At 38.6% G+C, this 17,456-nt stretch overlaps 1 protein-coding gene across 1 annotated transcript; it reads left to right on the top strand.

The window, feature by feature from the left end:
- Positions 1-1,202: 1,202 nt before the first annotated feature.
- LOC137237367 (probable basic-leucine zipper transcription factor E) lies at positions 1,203-3,955 on the top strand. The gene has a single exon (XM_067760911.1). The coding sequence runs from the start codon at positions 1,344-1,346 to the stop codon at positions 3,255-3,257; it is 1,914 nt and encodes a 637-aa protein (XP_067617012.1). The 5' UTR covers positions 1,203-1,343; the 3' UTR covers positions 3,258-3,955.
- Positions 3,956-17,456: the final 13,501 nt, after the last annotated feature.

The raw sequence follows: 17,456 nt of genomic DNA, 5'->3' as shown, positions 1-17,456 counted from the left end.
TAAAGACGTAACACACTTCGATAAAACAGCCAGCTCGATATGAACCCTATTATAAACAAGTTCTAAATAAGTATTATGTCTCGAAAAGCACGCAATACTAAACAAGAAACCAGTTTCGAAGAGGTACCTGACTCTAAAGGATTAACCAGTTTCGATAAAGCACCCAGTTCTAAATAAGTGTTCGGCTTTTCTTCAGTACCTGACTCTAAATAAAGTCTAAGTAAGTATTCGGTTCCCAAAAGTGCCCAACTTCAAGTAAGTTCTATAATATAAGTAATCGGTTTCCCAAAAATATCCGGTTTTAAAGCGTAACTCATTTCAATAAAAGCACCCAGTTCTAAATAAATATTCGTTTTTAAAATCTCCTAAATCTCAATAAGTAACCGGTTCCGGAAAAATATCGGGGTCACAATGCGTAACCGGTTTCGACAAAATACGTGCTTTCGAAAATGTGCTCGGTTTTAGACAAGCAACGGTTGTGCAAAAGCAACAGGATCTAAACTAGTACCCTGTTTCCAGAATTACCTCATTCTCCTCTCTACCTCATGTGTAACGTGACTGGTTACAAAAAAGTAATCGGTTTCAAAAACTTACATATCTCAATTAGAAGAAAACTAAAATTGAGACTGATGATGGCACAACGCCGAAACCGGGTTGTCTCGAAACCAAATTTGACAAGGGATGACGGAAAATCGTTCCAATATACATGATTTCAATTATCTTGCCGGATCAAAATAAGAAACCGGTTTCATAAAACTGGTTGATTTTAAAAAATTTTCAACAAGAAACCGGTTCCAAATAAGTAACGCGCTCCAAAAAAATTACCAGTTCCAAAAATGTAATCGGTTCCAAAAAAGTTACTTATTTCGAATAAGTAAGACGTTTCATATAAGTGGTTCCCAACAAGTAACCGGTTACAAAAAAATTATCGATTTCAAAATGGCTTCCAGTTTATATGGGATAAACTACAGCACAGAAGCTTACTATTGAATAAAGAAATTTTTTCTTAACAAACAATCATTTATAAACATTTTAAATTAATCTTAGCTTAGTCATCCAATTGTTTGTTGGGTTACTTGAGAGAACAACAAATTGATTATTTAAGAATAATTCAGTTAAAAACAACGCCTACAAACGGATCAACTACCAACGAAACTAATATAAACCGACATAATAAAGACAACAAAAAAGTCGTCAACAAGTGTTGGCAGTTGAGTCCGCTGCTGCCGCTGCAGCCAACCAACTTATCGCCTTCAATCGATTCTTATTGCACGACAACCATTCAGTTCAGTTTTTCATTCTGGCATGGACGGTCGCTTTTTCTACCAAAGACTTAATTCAAGATGCTCAACGGAAAATTTTACACTGGCCTGCCGCCAGGCATGATTGAGCGGAGAAACGCGAGTACACAACAAAATCGCATGCAATCGAGTATCTTTTGGCCTGATGACACTAAGGTCGATTCAGCATTGGAAACGCGGGTCAAACGACATAATAGCTTACAGATTGCGCAAGCGGAAAGGCCACAATTACTAATGCAAACAGCAGTAAGCGGTGGCGGAGATTCAGATGTGAATACGAGACAATTGTTTCAAAAGGATTTTTCGAAATCATCAATTGAGTTTTTGGATAATCTTTGCGACGAGACGAAAGCAAGAAAGCCATTGCTATTGCGAGGTAATCGGAGTGCAAATAGGGAGGTGACTCCCAAGCCAACTGCCTTAAATTTGCCACTGCCTGAGAATGTTGTGAATGAAGGTTACACAACAGCCAAGAAAAAGCAGGCTTTCACATCGAAAATCGAGTTCTATGACTACGCGCGTGATGATGAGCTAAATAATCGTAATAATTTGAGACGTGCCAAAATGGATATGAACGATAAGAAAGAGATGGAACGCAATACAAAAAATAGTCTTAAGTTGCAAGTGAAAAATAATGTGCGAAGTTTAACAACAGAGGAGAGACTATATCCGGCACAGACGCGAGGTAGTGCTGAGAAGAAAAGCGAGGGAAGTGGAAGTTTTAAGAATAATGTCGATACAGTGCATCAAAATAATGTTAGTGTTCTAGCGGAGGACCGAGAAGTTGATCGATTTGCAGGGAGAGATATTGACAACGACTTCGAGAGTGGACGCAGAAATTGTCTTAGGGACGAAAACTTGCGCGACCTGGACAATTTGGAGAGTAGAAGAACGGTTAGTCCCGCATATGATTACAGGCGAGAGGAACGATTACGCGAAGTCTACGAAGATGATTATGCTACCCGTAGACGTAATGTCGCGCCAGTACGACGGGCTAATAGTGTTAGTCGTTTTACAAGCCCACCTAAGCGTATACTCAAACAAACCATCAGAGAGCGTAGATGTAACGATTATCATCCCACAGATGGATACAGAAGTGCTGAGCCGAGCCGAATACATGAACGCTACAGAGAAAGGAATGAAGAGTTGTATGAGGATAAAGCTTACGATGAACCCAACGACGACGTGGATTATATGGATGGTCATATGAGAAATATGCGCATACGTACATCACCCCAAAAGCATGTCACTTATAGCGATGACACCTACTCACATGATGAGGGCGAAATACCAAATTCAGTGACACGACGCGGTTTGCGCACTCGCGCACCACCACCAAATATGCGCAACACCGGAAGTGATTCGAAACGCCAACAACAACAACAACGCCACCCACAACAGCTGCGGCGTTACGATAGCGAAATAGATCTTATGGAGGATGTTGTCAATAATGAGATGCTGGAACAGACATTTGTGGAAAATGACATACACGATAGTGAAACACCAACAACAACACCAATTAAGTCATTAAATATAACTAATAATAGTAGCTACAACAACAATAATCGTAATAAAAGTCAAAGCCCTGAAACTGAAGAGCGAGAGCTAAATAATAATTTAATTAACAACAAAATAAATACGTACAGCAGCAATAGCAACAACAACAAAAACATAAATACAAGTCGTCTTAATAATCAAAAAATCGCGTCAGCTGCACGGAAAATCACACCAAAAATAACAACAATAAAGCAAAATACCGACACAGCAACGACAACTGAAATGGTGGGGGTAGGTGGTGTGAGAAAACATTTGCGCAGCAGCCTCTGTCTTCATAATGGCGAGATTATAGCGAGTGACGATGGCGGCGGTGAGACGTCGTCCGCCAAACCAGCACCCACTCGTAATGCGCGCAGTATGGCAACGCGTCAGCGCATTAATGTGGGTCTGCCTGATTAGGATCGATTTTTGCCGCGGTTGAAGACAAAACATGAAGGCAGCGCTGAAGCAGCTGTGATGCATATGCAAAGTGTTAGTGTAATGTTAACTGGGCGCAATGTAGCTCGGTTGTTGGAATGGCTTTTCAGCTTAACACGCTCCGGCGTCACTCAAACGCTATTACATTGATTGTTCATGAAACAAGTTTTGTATACATTTTCGCGTCTTCAAAATGTAACGAATTTATTTGTAAAGAAAAAAACAAATTAACAAAGTGATTTTTTATGTTGTACATACTAATTTGGTATATTTAAATACAGTACATATGTACATTCAGCTTGTTAATTAACATATTTATGCACCTACATTAGGGTGGGTCGATTTGTATGGTGAAAGTTAACCGATATCGCGCCATCGATTTTTCGATAGGATTTGGGCTTAGGGAAAAAGGTTCCATACTCAAAAACATAATTTTCGAGCATGGTTCAACTATATGGTTGGCTCATCTGTACAATAACAAAATATGTCTGTTCAAATTGTCAAAATCTGTGTATTGGTGTTGGTGCGAATGGTATGGAATGGAAACATAAAACTTAGCAGTTTTGTATGTGTAAGAAAATGTTGCCAATGTGTTGGTTTCATTTTGAGTTTGCTCGACCATGCAGTGAAATAAGTAAAACCATATAATTGAGCCATGTTTTCGAGCCTGCGAAATTGAATTTTTTTGACTTTTTCGACTTCGATTTTTAAGGTTTTTTTCAAGACCTACTAAAAAAATTTTCATTTTTGGGTCTGACAGGGTATACATGAAAATTTTTCAATCAAATGAAAACTTTTTTAGTATGTAATGAAAAAAACCTTAAAAATCTAAGTTGAAAAAAAGTAAAAAAAAAAATGAAATTGCGTAAATAAACCGACCCAGTCTAACGTACATACATACTTATATGTATATGCATTAGTAAATTGTAATTTTTGAAGTATTTATTCAAAGTATTTTTATTGTGTTTTGTGTCATTGAAACTTGAAATATATGTACATATGCAAACACATACACTCCACGTCCGTTGAATAGAGTTATCTGTAAATGCTCAGTGTTTAGATTTGGAACAGCTTTTATCTAACTATTTACCAATGAAAAAAGCTGATTTGTCAGATTTCAACAAACTATTTCAAGTAGATACCGAATTGCTATATCAAATCGGGACCAAATGCTTCGGCATCCTCAAAAATGAGTACTTTGATCTAAGGGCTGTCTAAAAGTCTTACTTTAAATCAGCAAACTCGTTTTTTTTTAAGTGTAGGTTGTGCACTAAAATATTTGCATATTTTTTTTCAAATTAGTGCGAATTTTTTTAAAATTAGTGCGTGCTCCATTTTTGGTTTAAGCTACGTCCGATGTTACTATTTAGAATTCCATAAAGCAAACAATGCATTTATGGAGCTACTTATTTAATCCAGTAAGAAAAAACGCGCAATGAGATTATAATCAACGGCGCAAGTCAGCGAAAATGGAAATGAGAAAAATCGAAAGGAGATCTGTCTTTCGTATTAACCAAGATGTGGAATAGCAGCCTATCTCAGGTATACAAAATATCCCTCTTTTCGAACCAAATGCGAACCAATTCCAAATTTCTTTTATTTTTTCTTAACAAAGTCAAAAGTTTAGAACATCTTTTTTTCTTTACCTAGCAAACATTCATAGTCCGAAAGAGTCAGAAAATACAACTAAATCGGAGCATTTGTACTCATTATGAGCGCCTCTTGCGATGGTTGTTCGATATGGGCCCAAAATCTCATATTCTATGAGTCTGGCCTCATAAACAGATCGTTTTCTACACTTTTCGGATTCTTAAAATACTCTGTTAGAACGATTTTCAGAGCCACAAAGGACTATTGCAAGCATTATGTTAAATGCTATATTTTGACATTGGAATTTTGAAGCATTCGCGGACCTGTGTGAAATCATGAAATTTGGGAAGAAACCCCCAAAACGAACAGAATAGAAAGGGCATGCAGATTTTCCGTCAGCGTTAATTACGGATAGAGGATTTGACATGCCAGCCAAGGAATAATGCGGAGGTCACAAACACAAAATATCTAAAATACTTACATCAATAATATGCAGAAACCTTCAGCAGCTATTAACTTTAATATTATTACATAAAAAGTAAAGTACAATCTTCCAAAATTTTTAAATATGATGAAAAGAAAAATAAAAAGTGATTAAAAATGTGACTCATAAATGATTATTCAGGAATAATCAAATTGAAGGTACACTTTTCCCCCGACAATACGTTAATTTTCGAATAAAAAATACTTGAAAATTTGAACGTTTTTAATCATCTGGGGTTATTTTAATATTTTCTGATCAAAATTTTCAAAAAATGCTGCCGGGGTCACAAGGAGTAATCAAATTGTATTAATATGGAGGAAAATTCAAAAATTAATCATCTAAATGCTGTGTGGGTTTGAAATCATATAGGATTCCTAAATTATGAGCGCTCCGAGAATGTTTGTTTGAGTCGAACAAAATATTAAAAAAAATAAAAAAAATAAATAACAAGTAAAGAAGGTTAAGTTCGGGTGTAACCGAACATTACATACTCAGTTGAGAGCTATGGTGACAACATAAGGGAAAATAACCATGTAGGAAAATGAACCGAGGGAAACCCTGGAATGTGTTTGTATGACATGTCTATCAAATGAAAGGCACTAAAGAGTATTTTATGAGGGAGTGGGCCATAGTTCTATAGGTGGACGCCATTTAGGGATATAGCCATAAAGGTGGATCAGGGTTGATTATAGAAGTTGTTTGCACGATATGGGTATCAAATGAAAGGTGTTAATGAGTATTTTAAAGGAAGTGATCCCTAGTTCCATAGGTGGACGCCGTTTCGAGATATCGCCACAAAGGTGGACCAGGGGTGACCCTAGAATTTGTTTGTACAATATGGGTATCAAAAGAAAGGTGCTAATGAGTATTTTAAAAGGGAGTGGGCCTTAGTTCTATAGGTGGACGCCTTTTCGAGGTATCGCAACTTAGACTTTGTTTGTACGATATGGGTATCAAATGAAAGGTGTTAATGAGTATTTTAAAATGGCGTGGGGCTTAGTTCTATAGGTGGACGCCTTTTCGAGATATCGCCATAAAGGTGGACCAGGGGTGACTCTAGAATGTGTTTGTACGATATTGGTATCAAATTCAAGGTATTAATGAGAGTTTTAAAAGGGAGTGGTGGTAGTTGTATATGTGAAGGCGTTTTCCGGATATCGACCAAAATGTGGACCAGGGTGAACCAGAACATCATCTGTTGGATACCGCTAATTTATTTATATATATAATACCTGCCAAGATTTCAAGGGTTTTTTATTTCGCACTGCAGAACTTTTTCATTTTCTTCTACTCAATATGGTAGGGGTCACAACGATTTTACAAAGTTTTTTCTAAGGTTATATTTCGCGTCAATAAACCAATCCAATTACCATGTTTCATCCCTTTTTTAGTATTTGGTATAGAATTATGGCATTTTTTTCATTTTTCGTAATTTTCGATATTGAAAAAGTGGGCGTGGTCATAGTCGGATTTCGTTCATTTTTTATACCAATATGAAGTGAGTTCAGATAAGTACGTGAACTAAGTTCAGTAAAGATATTTCGATTTTTGCTCAAGTTATCATGTTAAGGGCCATGCGGAATGACAGACGGACGACTGTGTATAAAAACTGGGCATGGCTTCAACCGATTTCGTCCAGTTTCAAAGAAAACAGTTAACGTCATAAAATCTATGCCCCTACCAAATTTCAAAAGGATTGGTTAATTTTTTTTCGACTTATGGCGTTAAAGTATCCTAGACAAATTAAATGAAAAAGGGCGGAGCTACGCCCATTTTGAAATTTTCTTTTATTTTTGTATTTTATTGCACCATATCATTACTGAAGTTGAATGTTTACAAAATTTACTTATATACTGTAAAGATATTAAATTTTTTCTTAAAATTTTACTTTAAACAAATTTTTTTTTTAAAAGTGGGCGTGGTCCTTCTCCGATTTTGCTAATTTTTATTAAGCGTACATACAGTAATAGGGGTAACGTTGCTGCCAAATTTCGTTATGATGTCTTCAACGACTGCCAAATTTCAGCTTGCAAAATTTTATATTACCTCCTTTTAAAAGTGGGCGGTACCACGCCCATTGTCCGAAATTTTATTAATTTTCTATTCTGCGTCATAAGTTCAACCCACCTACCAAGTTTCATCGCTTTATCTGTCTTTGGTAATGAATTATCGCACTTTTTCGGTTTTTCGAAATTTTCGATATGGAAAAAGTGGGCGCGGTTATATTCCGATATTGTTCGTTTTCAATAGCGATCTGAGATGAGTGCTCAGGAACCTACGTACCAAATTTCATCAAGATATCTCAAAATTTACTCAAGTTATCGTGTTAACGGTGGGACGGATGGACGGACGGACATGGCTCAATCAAATTTTTTTTCGATCCTGATGATTTTGATATATGGGAGTCTATATCTATCTCGATTCCTTTATACCTGTACAACCAACCGTTATGCAATCAAAGTTAATATACTCTGTGAGCTCTGCTCAACTGAGTATAAAGATACTTAAATAAGAGCGATGCTGTACCGAAAACTCCATCACTCCTACGAATATATTAATCATCGCAGAGGTTCGTGTGCTAAGTCTTTCGTTGCCGCATCTACCCTGTAGCGAATCGCACTTATTCCGAACTAGCGCAGAACTATCGCATTAAAAAATGGTACAATTTCTAATTTGTACACTCGCCCTACTTTCAACTGACACTTTTAATACTGTGATGTCCTACGAAGGAGCAATTGCCCTCCTCTGCTGGCCTTTTGAATGCATTCTTAACTGGTTTAGTCGTAGGTAATTCTGAAATAGTCACAGCATTTCATAAATTAATTTAAATGCATATAGCTCAGTCGCAAACGCAGCTGGTACGAGGGTGACTACTAGCTTTACACTCTCTATCAAATTAGCACCAATTCGGAGGAATTCATTGAATATGTAGCTCGAAACTATCGCTTTGCATGAGTGACACCCATTTTAACAGCATGGTAGAGGAGACGGTGCGGTACTTCATTTAGTACACTGCTTTTCCAAATATAGTTTCGTATGATTAATTGGACAAGAGAGGTGGAAAGATATGGAGAAAGAGAGAATAAGGTAGGGAGGGTAGAAGAAGTAGGAAGAGGGAAGAAATGTAAGGGGAGAGTAGAAAGAATGAATTGAGAGGAAAAGTCATTGAGATTTTTGAGAATTATGCTAGTAAACCGAAGTGCTCAGGATAATGTATTCCACGTCCGCTTATCTGAAATAAAATAAAAATTTCATTTTCATGCATGAGGCCAAATATTTCACATTGAACATTCCTTTGGGGGATACTAAGAATGAAAAGCCGGCCTTATTCAACTAAAGTGGAGTGTAGGTTTTAAGTGTACTTGTTCCTCCTACACAAAATCGAAGTAACACTTGTTCATAAACAATTTAATAAGTACTAAAATTTTATTATTCATAATAATAATGAATTTACATATACAGCTTCGTACAACTTAATAGAACAAAGTACTTAATTCACTTAAATAATTAATATAGAGCGGTAAACGACTCACACAATAAACAATTAAAATTGAAACACCTGAGGATGACACGTCGCGAGTGTCGAAACAATTGTTTTGCCAAATAAAGCAAACATATACATATATATATATATATATAAACGACTGTAAGGTGTTTCAATTTTAATTCTTTATTACTTAATTCAACTTGAATTAACTAAGTAAGTACGATATATTGTAAATTCTGATCTGCTCAAACAATGATGTGTAATTTTAAATCTTTCATGATTGTAGTAAATTCCAACAAATAGTATCTAAGTATATATATTAGGGTGGTTTTTAATTTTCGATTTTTAAAAAATTAAAGTATAATCATTATCTGATGAAAAACGCTGATGGCGTGTAGTTTTTTTGTAAGGTTTTTAGAAGTCGCTAGGTTGGCACAAATCCCCAACTGAACCCTCCAAGAGGGTGCCGAATGGAAATGGACACTACAGTATTGAGCCTGTGCGATGTCAGGATGGTGTTCAGCTAAGATCAGGAATCAGGGCTGTGTGCCTGACCCATTAATGGACTGGTTATACGGATATGATTCTTGACCATGGTTTGTGGGGTATCTTTCTCTCTTTCTATTACTTTTTCTTTCTCTTTTCTTTTCTGTTTCCTTTCCTACTCGGGGGTTGGATCAAGGCGTGATGCATTTCCGTGCAGAGGATCAGCCAGGCTGGGGGCCCCTAAATAGCCCAGTCGCGAACGGAGCCCTCCTGGCACCAGGTCGCACCAGATTGTACGAAGACCTTAGCCGGGTATTGCGGATCTCTGCCCGGGTGGACGAGCCTTTTCTCCGCCAATTGTGGGGACATGGATAACAATAACAAATAAAAAAATACAGGAAAACTAAAAGAGACAGGCGCTCTTCAAAGGCCGGGAGGGCTTCTGCCCACCACAACGGGACCAGTGCGATGCAGGGTTATTCTAACCGCCAGACAGGGATGGCAAAAAAAGGGGATGGTTCAGGTCCAGTGGCGATGCCGGTTCAGAACCCTCTCCCCAATAAAAGTTGCGGCAGTGAGGCACGGCAAAGGGGTGTTCTCCGGGATACTCCTGGCACGAGCAGAGACACAGTAGGTGTGCAGAAGGCAGCCTCAGTTGAAGCTGGCGCGCAGGCTCCGCGTGGTCCACCCCCGAAACCCACCGCCTTCACAAAGCCAAATGAGTGGCCACACTACAGTGAAGTTGGATACATACACAGGAGAGTGGCTGCAAGGATTCTGACCAGATCCGCACGAATGCCAGACCTCGAGAGTAGAGCGGAAAGCGACAACGTGGGAGAAATCATGGCAGAAATCAAGTGAGCGAACGAGGTGGTACCGGACTTTCGTCTTGCAAAAGGCAGGGAGCTACAAGCGGCAACCAAAAGAGCATGGTCGGCGGAAGTAGTGCCTGCCAAATCAACGAGGCCGAAGGTGCATGCGCTCTCTTTTGCAGAAGCGGTCAAGGACAAAATCCTGCTAGGGGTCCTTGACGACAATCAGGAAGATGGCGCAGTCAAGAATGACAAATGGAAATGGATGAAGAGCGAGCTTTCAAACATTACCCTGGACGTGCTTATGCACAATCTTGGACCGCCACCGGTATGCAAGGATGCCGGATATATGAATAGATATGAAGGCAGATGGGGGTGAGCCGGATATGTTGGACGGCTATACCTCGTCTACCTCATCCATAGGTAGAGGCGGGTTACACCTGCAATACATCGAGGAGGGGCTGATGCTGGAAGATGCAGCTAACTCCACACTCAAGGATGGAGCGATAGTGTGCGATGTTGGTGCGGGTCCTCCAGATAAACCTGCACCACAGTAAATTAGCCTCCGCTACACTGCTGCTCCGACTGGTAGGTAGTAAAAAACATTTGCGGACTCAAGTCCACCGGCTGCACATTGGTAAGTTGTGGCACCTCGAGAAATCCTAGATCGTGTATACTTGTTAGCACCAAAATTAATGTTTTGTTTCTTCCTCAATTTATCGATGAAGATACAACAACGATCAGCCTGAGCTTAAGTATGGGCCACCTGCGGAAGTAATGACGAAAGCGAAAGGGGTGAGTTACTATTTGATTTCATCCACCATAAGTAATAGGGGAACTGAACCAACCTTTACTACAAAAACAAGAAGGGAAGTTCTCGATGTCACCCTAGTCTCGGAAAGTGCGGAGGAGTTGGTCAGAAACTGGAGGGTCCTTAAGGACCACTCATTCTCTGACCATCGTTACATCCAATTTGACTTAGACTTGGTGAAAAAGCAGAGCGCTGCCATCAGAAATATGAAAAATACAAACTGGCAAGAACACAATAAGGAACTAGTTAAGATATTGCCACTTGAGAGCGTACCCGAAACCCCAGGTAGCATATCAGAACAGGAAAGACTGTTAAATAACTTCACGGGGGCATGCCGCAAGGCACTAGATAAAGTCGTCTCAAGAGAATTCAAAGGGGTAAAAAGAAGCCACCATGGTGCAATTTACAAATCGAAAACCTTCGCAGGTTAAGTAGGACCGCTTTCAATGCAGCTAAAGCCTCTGGCGATGAGCAGCATTGGAACTATACACAGAAAATCTTAGAAATTATAAGTTTGAGCTAAGGAAAGTCAAAAGATTCTCCTGGCGTGATTTCTGTAGCAGTATGGAAACAGTGTCTGAAGGGGGGAGACTCAGGAAAGTACTTTCCAGATCGGATAATACGGCCCCAGGACGCTTGCAAACCTCATGATGGTTCTTGAACCGAAACTGGGGAGGAAACCCTGGATCTACTGCTGAATACACACTTTCCAGGTGCAACTAGGAACGAACCATACACATAGCTTGACACAAGCAACAGTGCAACCTATAGAGAGATAAGCTATATTGGGCTATCTAATCTTTTGAACCATTCAAAACTCCAGGGCGGGACAGAGTTTAACCTATACAACTGCAACAATCACTGGAATGCGGCACTAACTGGCTATGCGCTATAATAGGAGGTGTCGCGGCACTAAACCACATCCCACGCATATGGAAAATATCTAAAGTGTTATGTATTCCCAAGGCAGACAAAGCGTGCCACGCGAAGCCTAAAGACTTCAGACCCATCAGTCTATCTTCGTTTCAACTAAAGGTGATGGAGAGGCTGATGGAAACATATACACCTATACATCAACACGCCTATATGAAGGGTAAATCAACGGAAACGGCATTGCACGAAATTACATCGTGCATAGAGAGGTCGTTCTCCTTCAAGGAATACTGCCTGGTAGCCTTCCTAAACGGTGCCCCACATAAATTCAGAAAGCAAAAATTCAGAAACAAAATTTTTCAGAAAACATTAGTCAGAACCCTTTTTTCAGAAAGACAAAATTCAGAGGTGCTCTTTACGAGGGGTATAAGATACCACCTCTCTCAACTCCAGTGCTGGCAAATACAGTGCTTAAATTAAGTGAGTCCTGTCTAGAGCTCACATTTGATAAGAAATTGAACTGGACACAAAACACCACGGAACGTGTCCGTAAGGCCACGGTTGCCCTCTACACATGCAAAGGGGTAATTGGACGGATATGCGGTATGTCCCCTATGATAGTGCATTGGATATGCACGGCCATAGTTAGCCAATATTGCTATACAGTATGGTCGCCCGCCCTGAATAAATCCCCGACGGTTCTTGCTTATCAAAAGGTGCAAAGATCTGCACTACTATGCATAAGCGGAGCCATCCGCACAACGCCAACGGAGGCTATGAATGTAATACTGAACCTACTATCCATAGATATAATAGACATAAAATAAGCAGCATGTGCAGCTATTAGGCTGAGGAAACTGACCAAATGGTCTCACGGAAACCATACTGAAATTCTTAACAAATTCTGCATACCAGAGTGGACAGATTTCTTCAAACCACATACCAACTTTAACAAGGTATGCGGGATATTAATCCCTGAGAAGGAACAGTGGGTGAATGACCCTGATTGGCCCACTAACAGCATTCAGATCTACACAGATGGATCTAAACTTGACAACAGGGTCGGAGGGGTGTCTATTCGGAAAGATTGGACATACAAAGATCGCTTCGCCTTCCCGATCACTGTAGCTTATTTCAGGTGGAGCTTGCGGCCATGCAAGATGCTGTGGACTGCCTTAGGTAGAAGGCAGTCTCTCAGAAGCATATTTATATTTTCTCAGAGAGTCAACCAGCACTGAAAGCTTTTGACTCTGTCTCAACTAATTCTGAAACTGTCGCAGATCACTTAACGTGATGGCAGAGTACTCTCATATGGTATGGGTTCCGGGACATAAGGGCATACCAGGTAATGAAATGGCGGATGAGCTTGCAAGAAAGGGTACCTCCCTTCCACTTTCGCCATCCTGGAAGAGGTTGGGCATACCGCTCTCCACCTGCAAGCTCAAGATAAAGGAGGCTCTTCTGATGGAAACGGGAGCCAGGTGGAAGCATCATGATAGATGCCACACGGCAAAACTCACATGGCCAGAATGGAATGAGTAGAGATCGCAAGAGCTTCTCACCCTCCGTAAGAGGGAGCTTTCCTTAGTTGTAGGTCTTCTCACTGGTCGTGTTTGTATTGGACCGCATGCGGAAAGGATTGGTGCTCCATTTCGTGATTATTGTAGAAGCTGCGGCAACGAAGAAGAGCCTGAAACTGTTAGGCATCTACTCTGTGAATGCCCAGCGCTCGGTAGAAGAAGGCAACGTTTTATGGGCAAGATGTTTCTCGTAGATCTGACTGATATAGCTGAGGTCAATACAAGACGCTTAGTTAGCTACACAAACTCAACGAACTGGTTTGATTAGGAGAGTAGGAACAAATCCGTGTGGTTTCACAATGGGCCTAGGAAGGCCTAGGTGTGCCGCTCCGATGTGGATGACAGCCACTTGAACCTAACCTTACCTAGAAGTCGCTACCGAAAGCCAAACTTTTAGAAGAATCATTAATTTTTAGAAAAAGCAAAAAACGGAAATAATTTTTTTAATGTATGTATGTTTGCCAAAATGTCTGCTTATAACCTTAAATATAATCTCAGTTATTTTGGGACAAAAAAATCGTTAAAAGTTACTAGAAAAGGTAATATAGTCAATAGTACCGTAAAAGGATCATGCGCCATACGAAATTCAATTCTTGGTAGCAACCTCTAAATATTCTTTAAAAAAATTTAGAAAAATACTGAAATAGTGTCTCAGGATAGAGAACCAATTGAGGTGGTGCCCTGCCAAAGTATAGACAATTTTTTTTTTCATCCTTATAAGGGCCACCCTAATGCATTTATATCTTAGATGATGTGCGAGAAGAGAGTTCGCTATCAGCCATTATCATCTTGAGTGTGATATAATATGCCTCGCTTTTAATAACAGAAAAACTCTTTGAAGTTATTTGTACTTTCCATAGTATTGAGTTCGGATATTGATTCAGTAGAGACAGGGCGTATATAAAGTTAAAATATCCCACAAGGAAATGCATGCTTAAAATAAGTTTATAGTAAACCAAGTGGTCTCTAACATATCAAGTGTATTATCTGCTTATTTCTCTGTTGAAAGAAACTATCCTTTGATATAAAAAGCTAATTAATGATTGGCTATTTTAAAGGATATACACAAGTAACTCACATCTGATTCGTTTTTTTTTTTTGTTGACTCTGTCCGATATATTCAGAACGAAAAATGACACCGTAGCCGAAACCGGTTTATCTCCACACCAAATTTTTTAAGGGATGGTGAAAAATCCTTCCAATATACATACAGATTATTCGGGTCTGTTTGAGGGATTTCTTCAGGGCTATTCAAAAATTTTTGGAACAATTTCGGAATCGTTTAGGGACAGTGATCCAGTTCTTCTCGGGATTGTTTCGGTTCAGATTTCTGTCACTTTCCTTATCATATCGCCGAGATCATTTTGTAAATATTTAGCAACTATTAGTTTCGAGATTATGTCGGAACTATTTTCAGGAACATACCCCCGCACTAATTTCATTCCTATTTTTGTTCCTCGTATGGACTGGGCCGCGGTATAAGCTGTAATTAATATCAAATGGTCAATATTAAAAAAATAAATAAATGAAAGGCGCGATAACCTCCGAAGAGATTTTCAAGGCCGAGATTCTCTTCCAATTTGCGTCGTGCTCTTTTTAATTTTTTCCTACAAATTGGCGGGACGGGACCTACATGTTTTATGCCTACTTTGAACAGCATCTGCAAGGCAGATGAGTTTTTTCATGGCAGAAATACAGTCGTAGTGCTTGCCAAACACTGCCGAGGGGTGACCCCGCTTCGAAAAATTTTCTTCTTTGTTGAAAAAACTTGTTTCTAAAATTTTGATATTGCTTTGCCCGAGGCGTGAACCCAGGGTCTTTGGTGTGGTAGGCGGAGCATGCTACCATCACACCACGGCGGGCCGCTATTAAAGGGTTTATATATAAGATTGCGCAGAGTCTCCATTTAGTAATGTGGTACATTTTTATATTTTAATATTAAAAGGGAGCCCAGGGTACCAAAATTGAATCAAATACGTCAGCAACAATAGCGAAATTAACACAGCAGCTCATGCCTTTCAGTCAATGCACACATTTTTCAAGGGGCAACCGTTGTTTTTTGAGTGATCTTCACTTAGTCAGCTGAATCGCACAATGAAATCCATTGGCTGTTCCAGAAATATAAACACTTTTGGTAATTTTCCCGTGATAGTGTGAGGAGCTTCAAATCAAATTACATAATTACAATCGAACAGGTTCGAGAAAATTGAGAAAATATAATCAAAAAAAATCTTTGTTTTTATATCGGCCTACTGATTTGCAAGATCACCGGTTCGAATCGAGCTCAAGGCCTAACAATAATTATTCTATCTTATTGCCATGAAACAAGTCCAATTTTTACAGCGATTCTGCAAAAGATGTAGCTGCGCTGTGTAAATCAATTGGCAAGAACCAGAATAGAAGTAGAAATAATGAAGACAAACTAAAAACCGCTGTGATAGCTGAACATAGCAGCGGTGCCTAAACGCAGCCGATGAAGGAATTTAGCAGTTCCCGAAATGGATCTATACAACGAACTTTGGCAGTTGTCAAAAATTTATCTTTCTTCTATTTTAATTTAAAATGTTTCCAATTAAGAAAAAATTTATCATAACAATAATAATGATAAAATAATTATTGTTAGGCCTTGAGATCGATTAGAAACTGCGATCTTATAATCAAACAATATAATGTCTAAAACCAAATAAAATTTTTTAATGTGAATTCTAAGTAGGTTATACCAATTATCCTTTTACTTTTCAGTTGCTATCTTGAAGATATTGGAAAATAGAATTTGAGTTTATCAAAACCCAAAAACAAAATGCTATGTACATTTATTGCATTTTGCTTTTGAACTCCACATATATTCTAGCACCTTTGTTAAACGAGAAAATGAAACTCTTTAGGTCGTTTTAACTTGTCCTCTCTGCCTAAGCTCTAGAATGAGCATCTTTCAAGATAAGAGAGAAAGCAGTGTGATGTTTAGCGAAAATAATGTAAGGTTTTTCATTGTGACCATGTGAATGGTAGGCTCGAAAAACGTGGCACACGCCAATCCTACATATCTGACTTGCAGATAACTGTTAATATTGCTGAAATATCAATTCTGCCCATGATATATTTTCCACTATATATCACAGTTTATGATAAACAAAAAAATAAGATACAAAACAAAAATCTTTAATCTACCACTACATCATTTTCCTTCTATTTGACCATAACTCCTTGTAGCTGCTAAATACTCCTCTCCTTGTAAAGCTATTCACTTTGTCGTTAGTATTTCACTTTTCATTTCTCTCTCTCTTTTCGATATCTGTCTTCCTCTTTGAGCCTTTGTTTAATTCTCTCTGTATTCTTCTTCATATTTTGCCTTTCGTCGGTGTTTTCTAATCTTTAGGAACTATTCTTTATTTTTCTTACTCTCTCTCATCTCTCTTTCTATTTCTTCATTGCCAATTTATATATTTCTCCTAGTTTTTCCCATTCTATTACTATCTCTCTTTTCTTAGTTTCCATCTCTTTCTTACATATTGTCTTCCCTTTCATTCTAAATAAAATCTTCCCCTCTTATGTTTGAAAACCAATATTCTGTTTGCCGTGACTTGAGAGTCATTCGTTAAAAGTCATAACAATCTCAATCATCACTTGAAATGAGTGTCACAAGAAAACAAATATTTAAAACTTTCTCCCAATCAAGCGCATCTTTTGCCTCTAATGAGTAAGATTAGAGGTAAAGATTGATTGGTTGCAAAAGTCAGTGGGAAATAACCTTATTTGCTCACAATCTCTTAAAATTTTGATTCAAATAAATTTAGTTGCTTTCAAATACTGCTCGATCCAAAGTAGTGGGAACAAATTTATTAAGCTTATAGCATTCACACATACAAAACTATGATCCCCTTTTCTTAAGCGGTATTATTACGCAATTAACATCGAATCTTGAAACGTAATTACAATTTATTAATTTTAAGGAGATATGCAATCAAATACAATTAGATATTCCCGCCTGCTACTTGGCAGCAATTAAAACCCATTGGAATTGTCGATATGCGTGATAAAGAAAAACAAGTGCAACAACG

The sequence above is a fragment of the Eurosta solidaginis genome, chromosome 1 (assembly GCF_040869045.1).
Source record: "Eurosta solidaginis isolate ZX-2024a chromosome 1, ASM4086904v1, whole genome shotgun sequence".
In the NCBI taxonomy this organism is placed as follows: Eukaryota; Metazoa; Arthropoda; class Insecta; order Diptera; family Tephritidae; genus Eurosta; species Eurosta solidaginis.
This window is presented reverse-complemented; position numbering and strand designations above follow the sequence as displayed.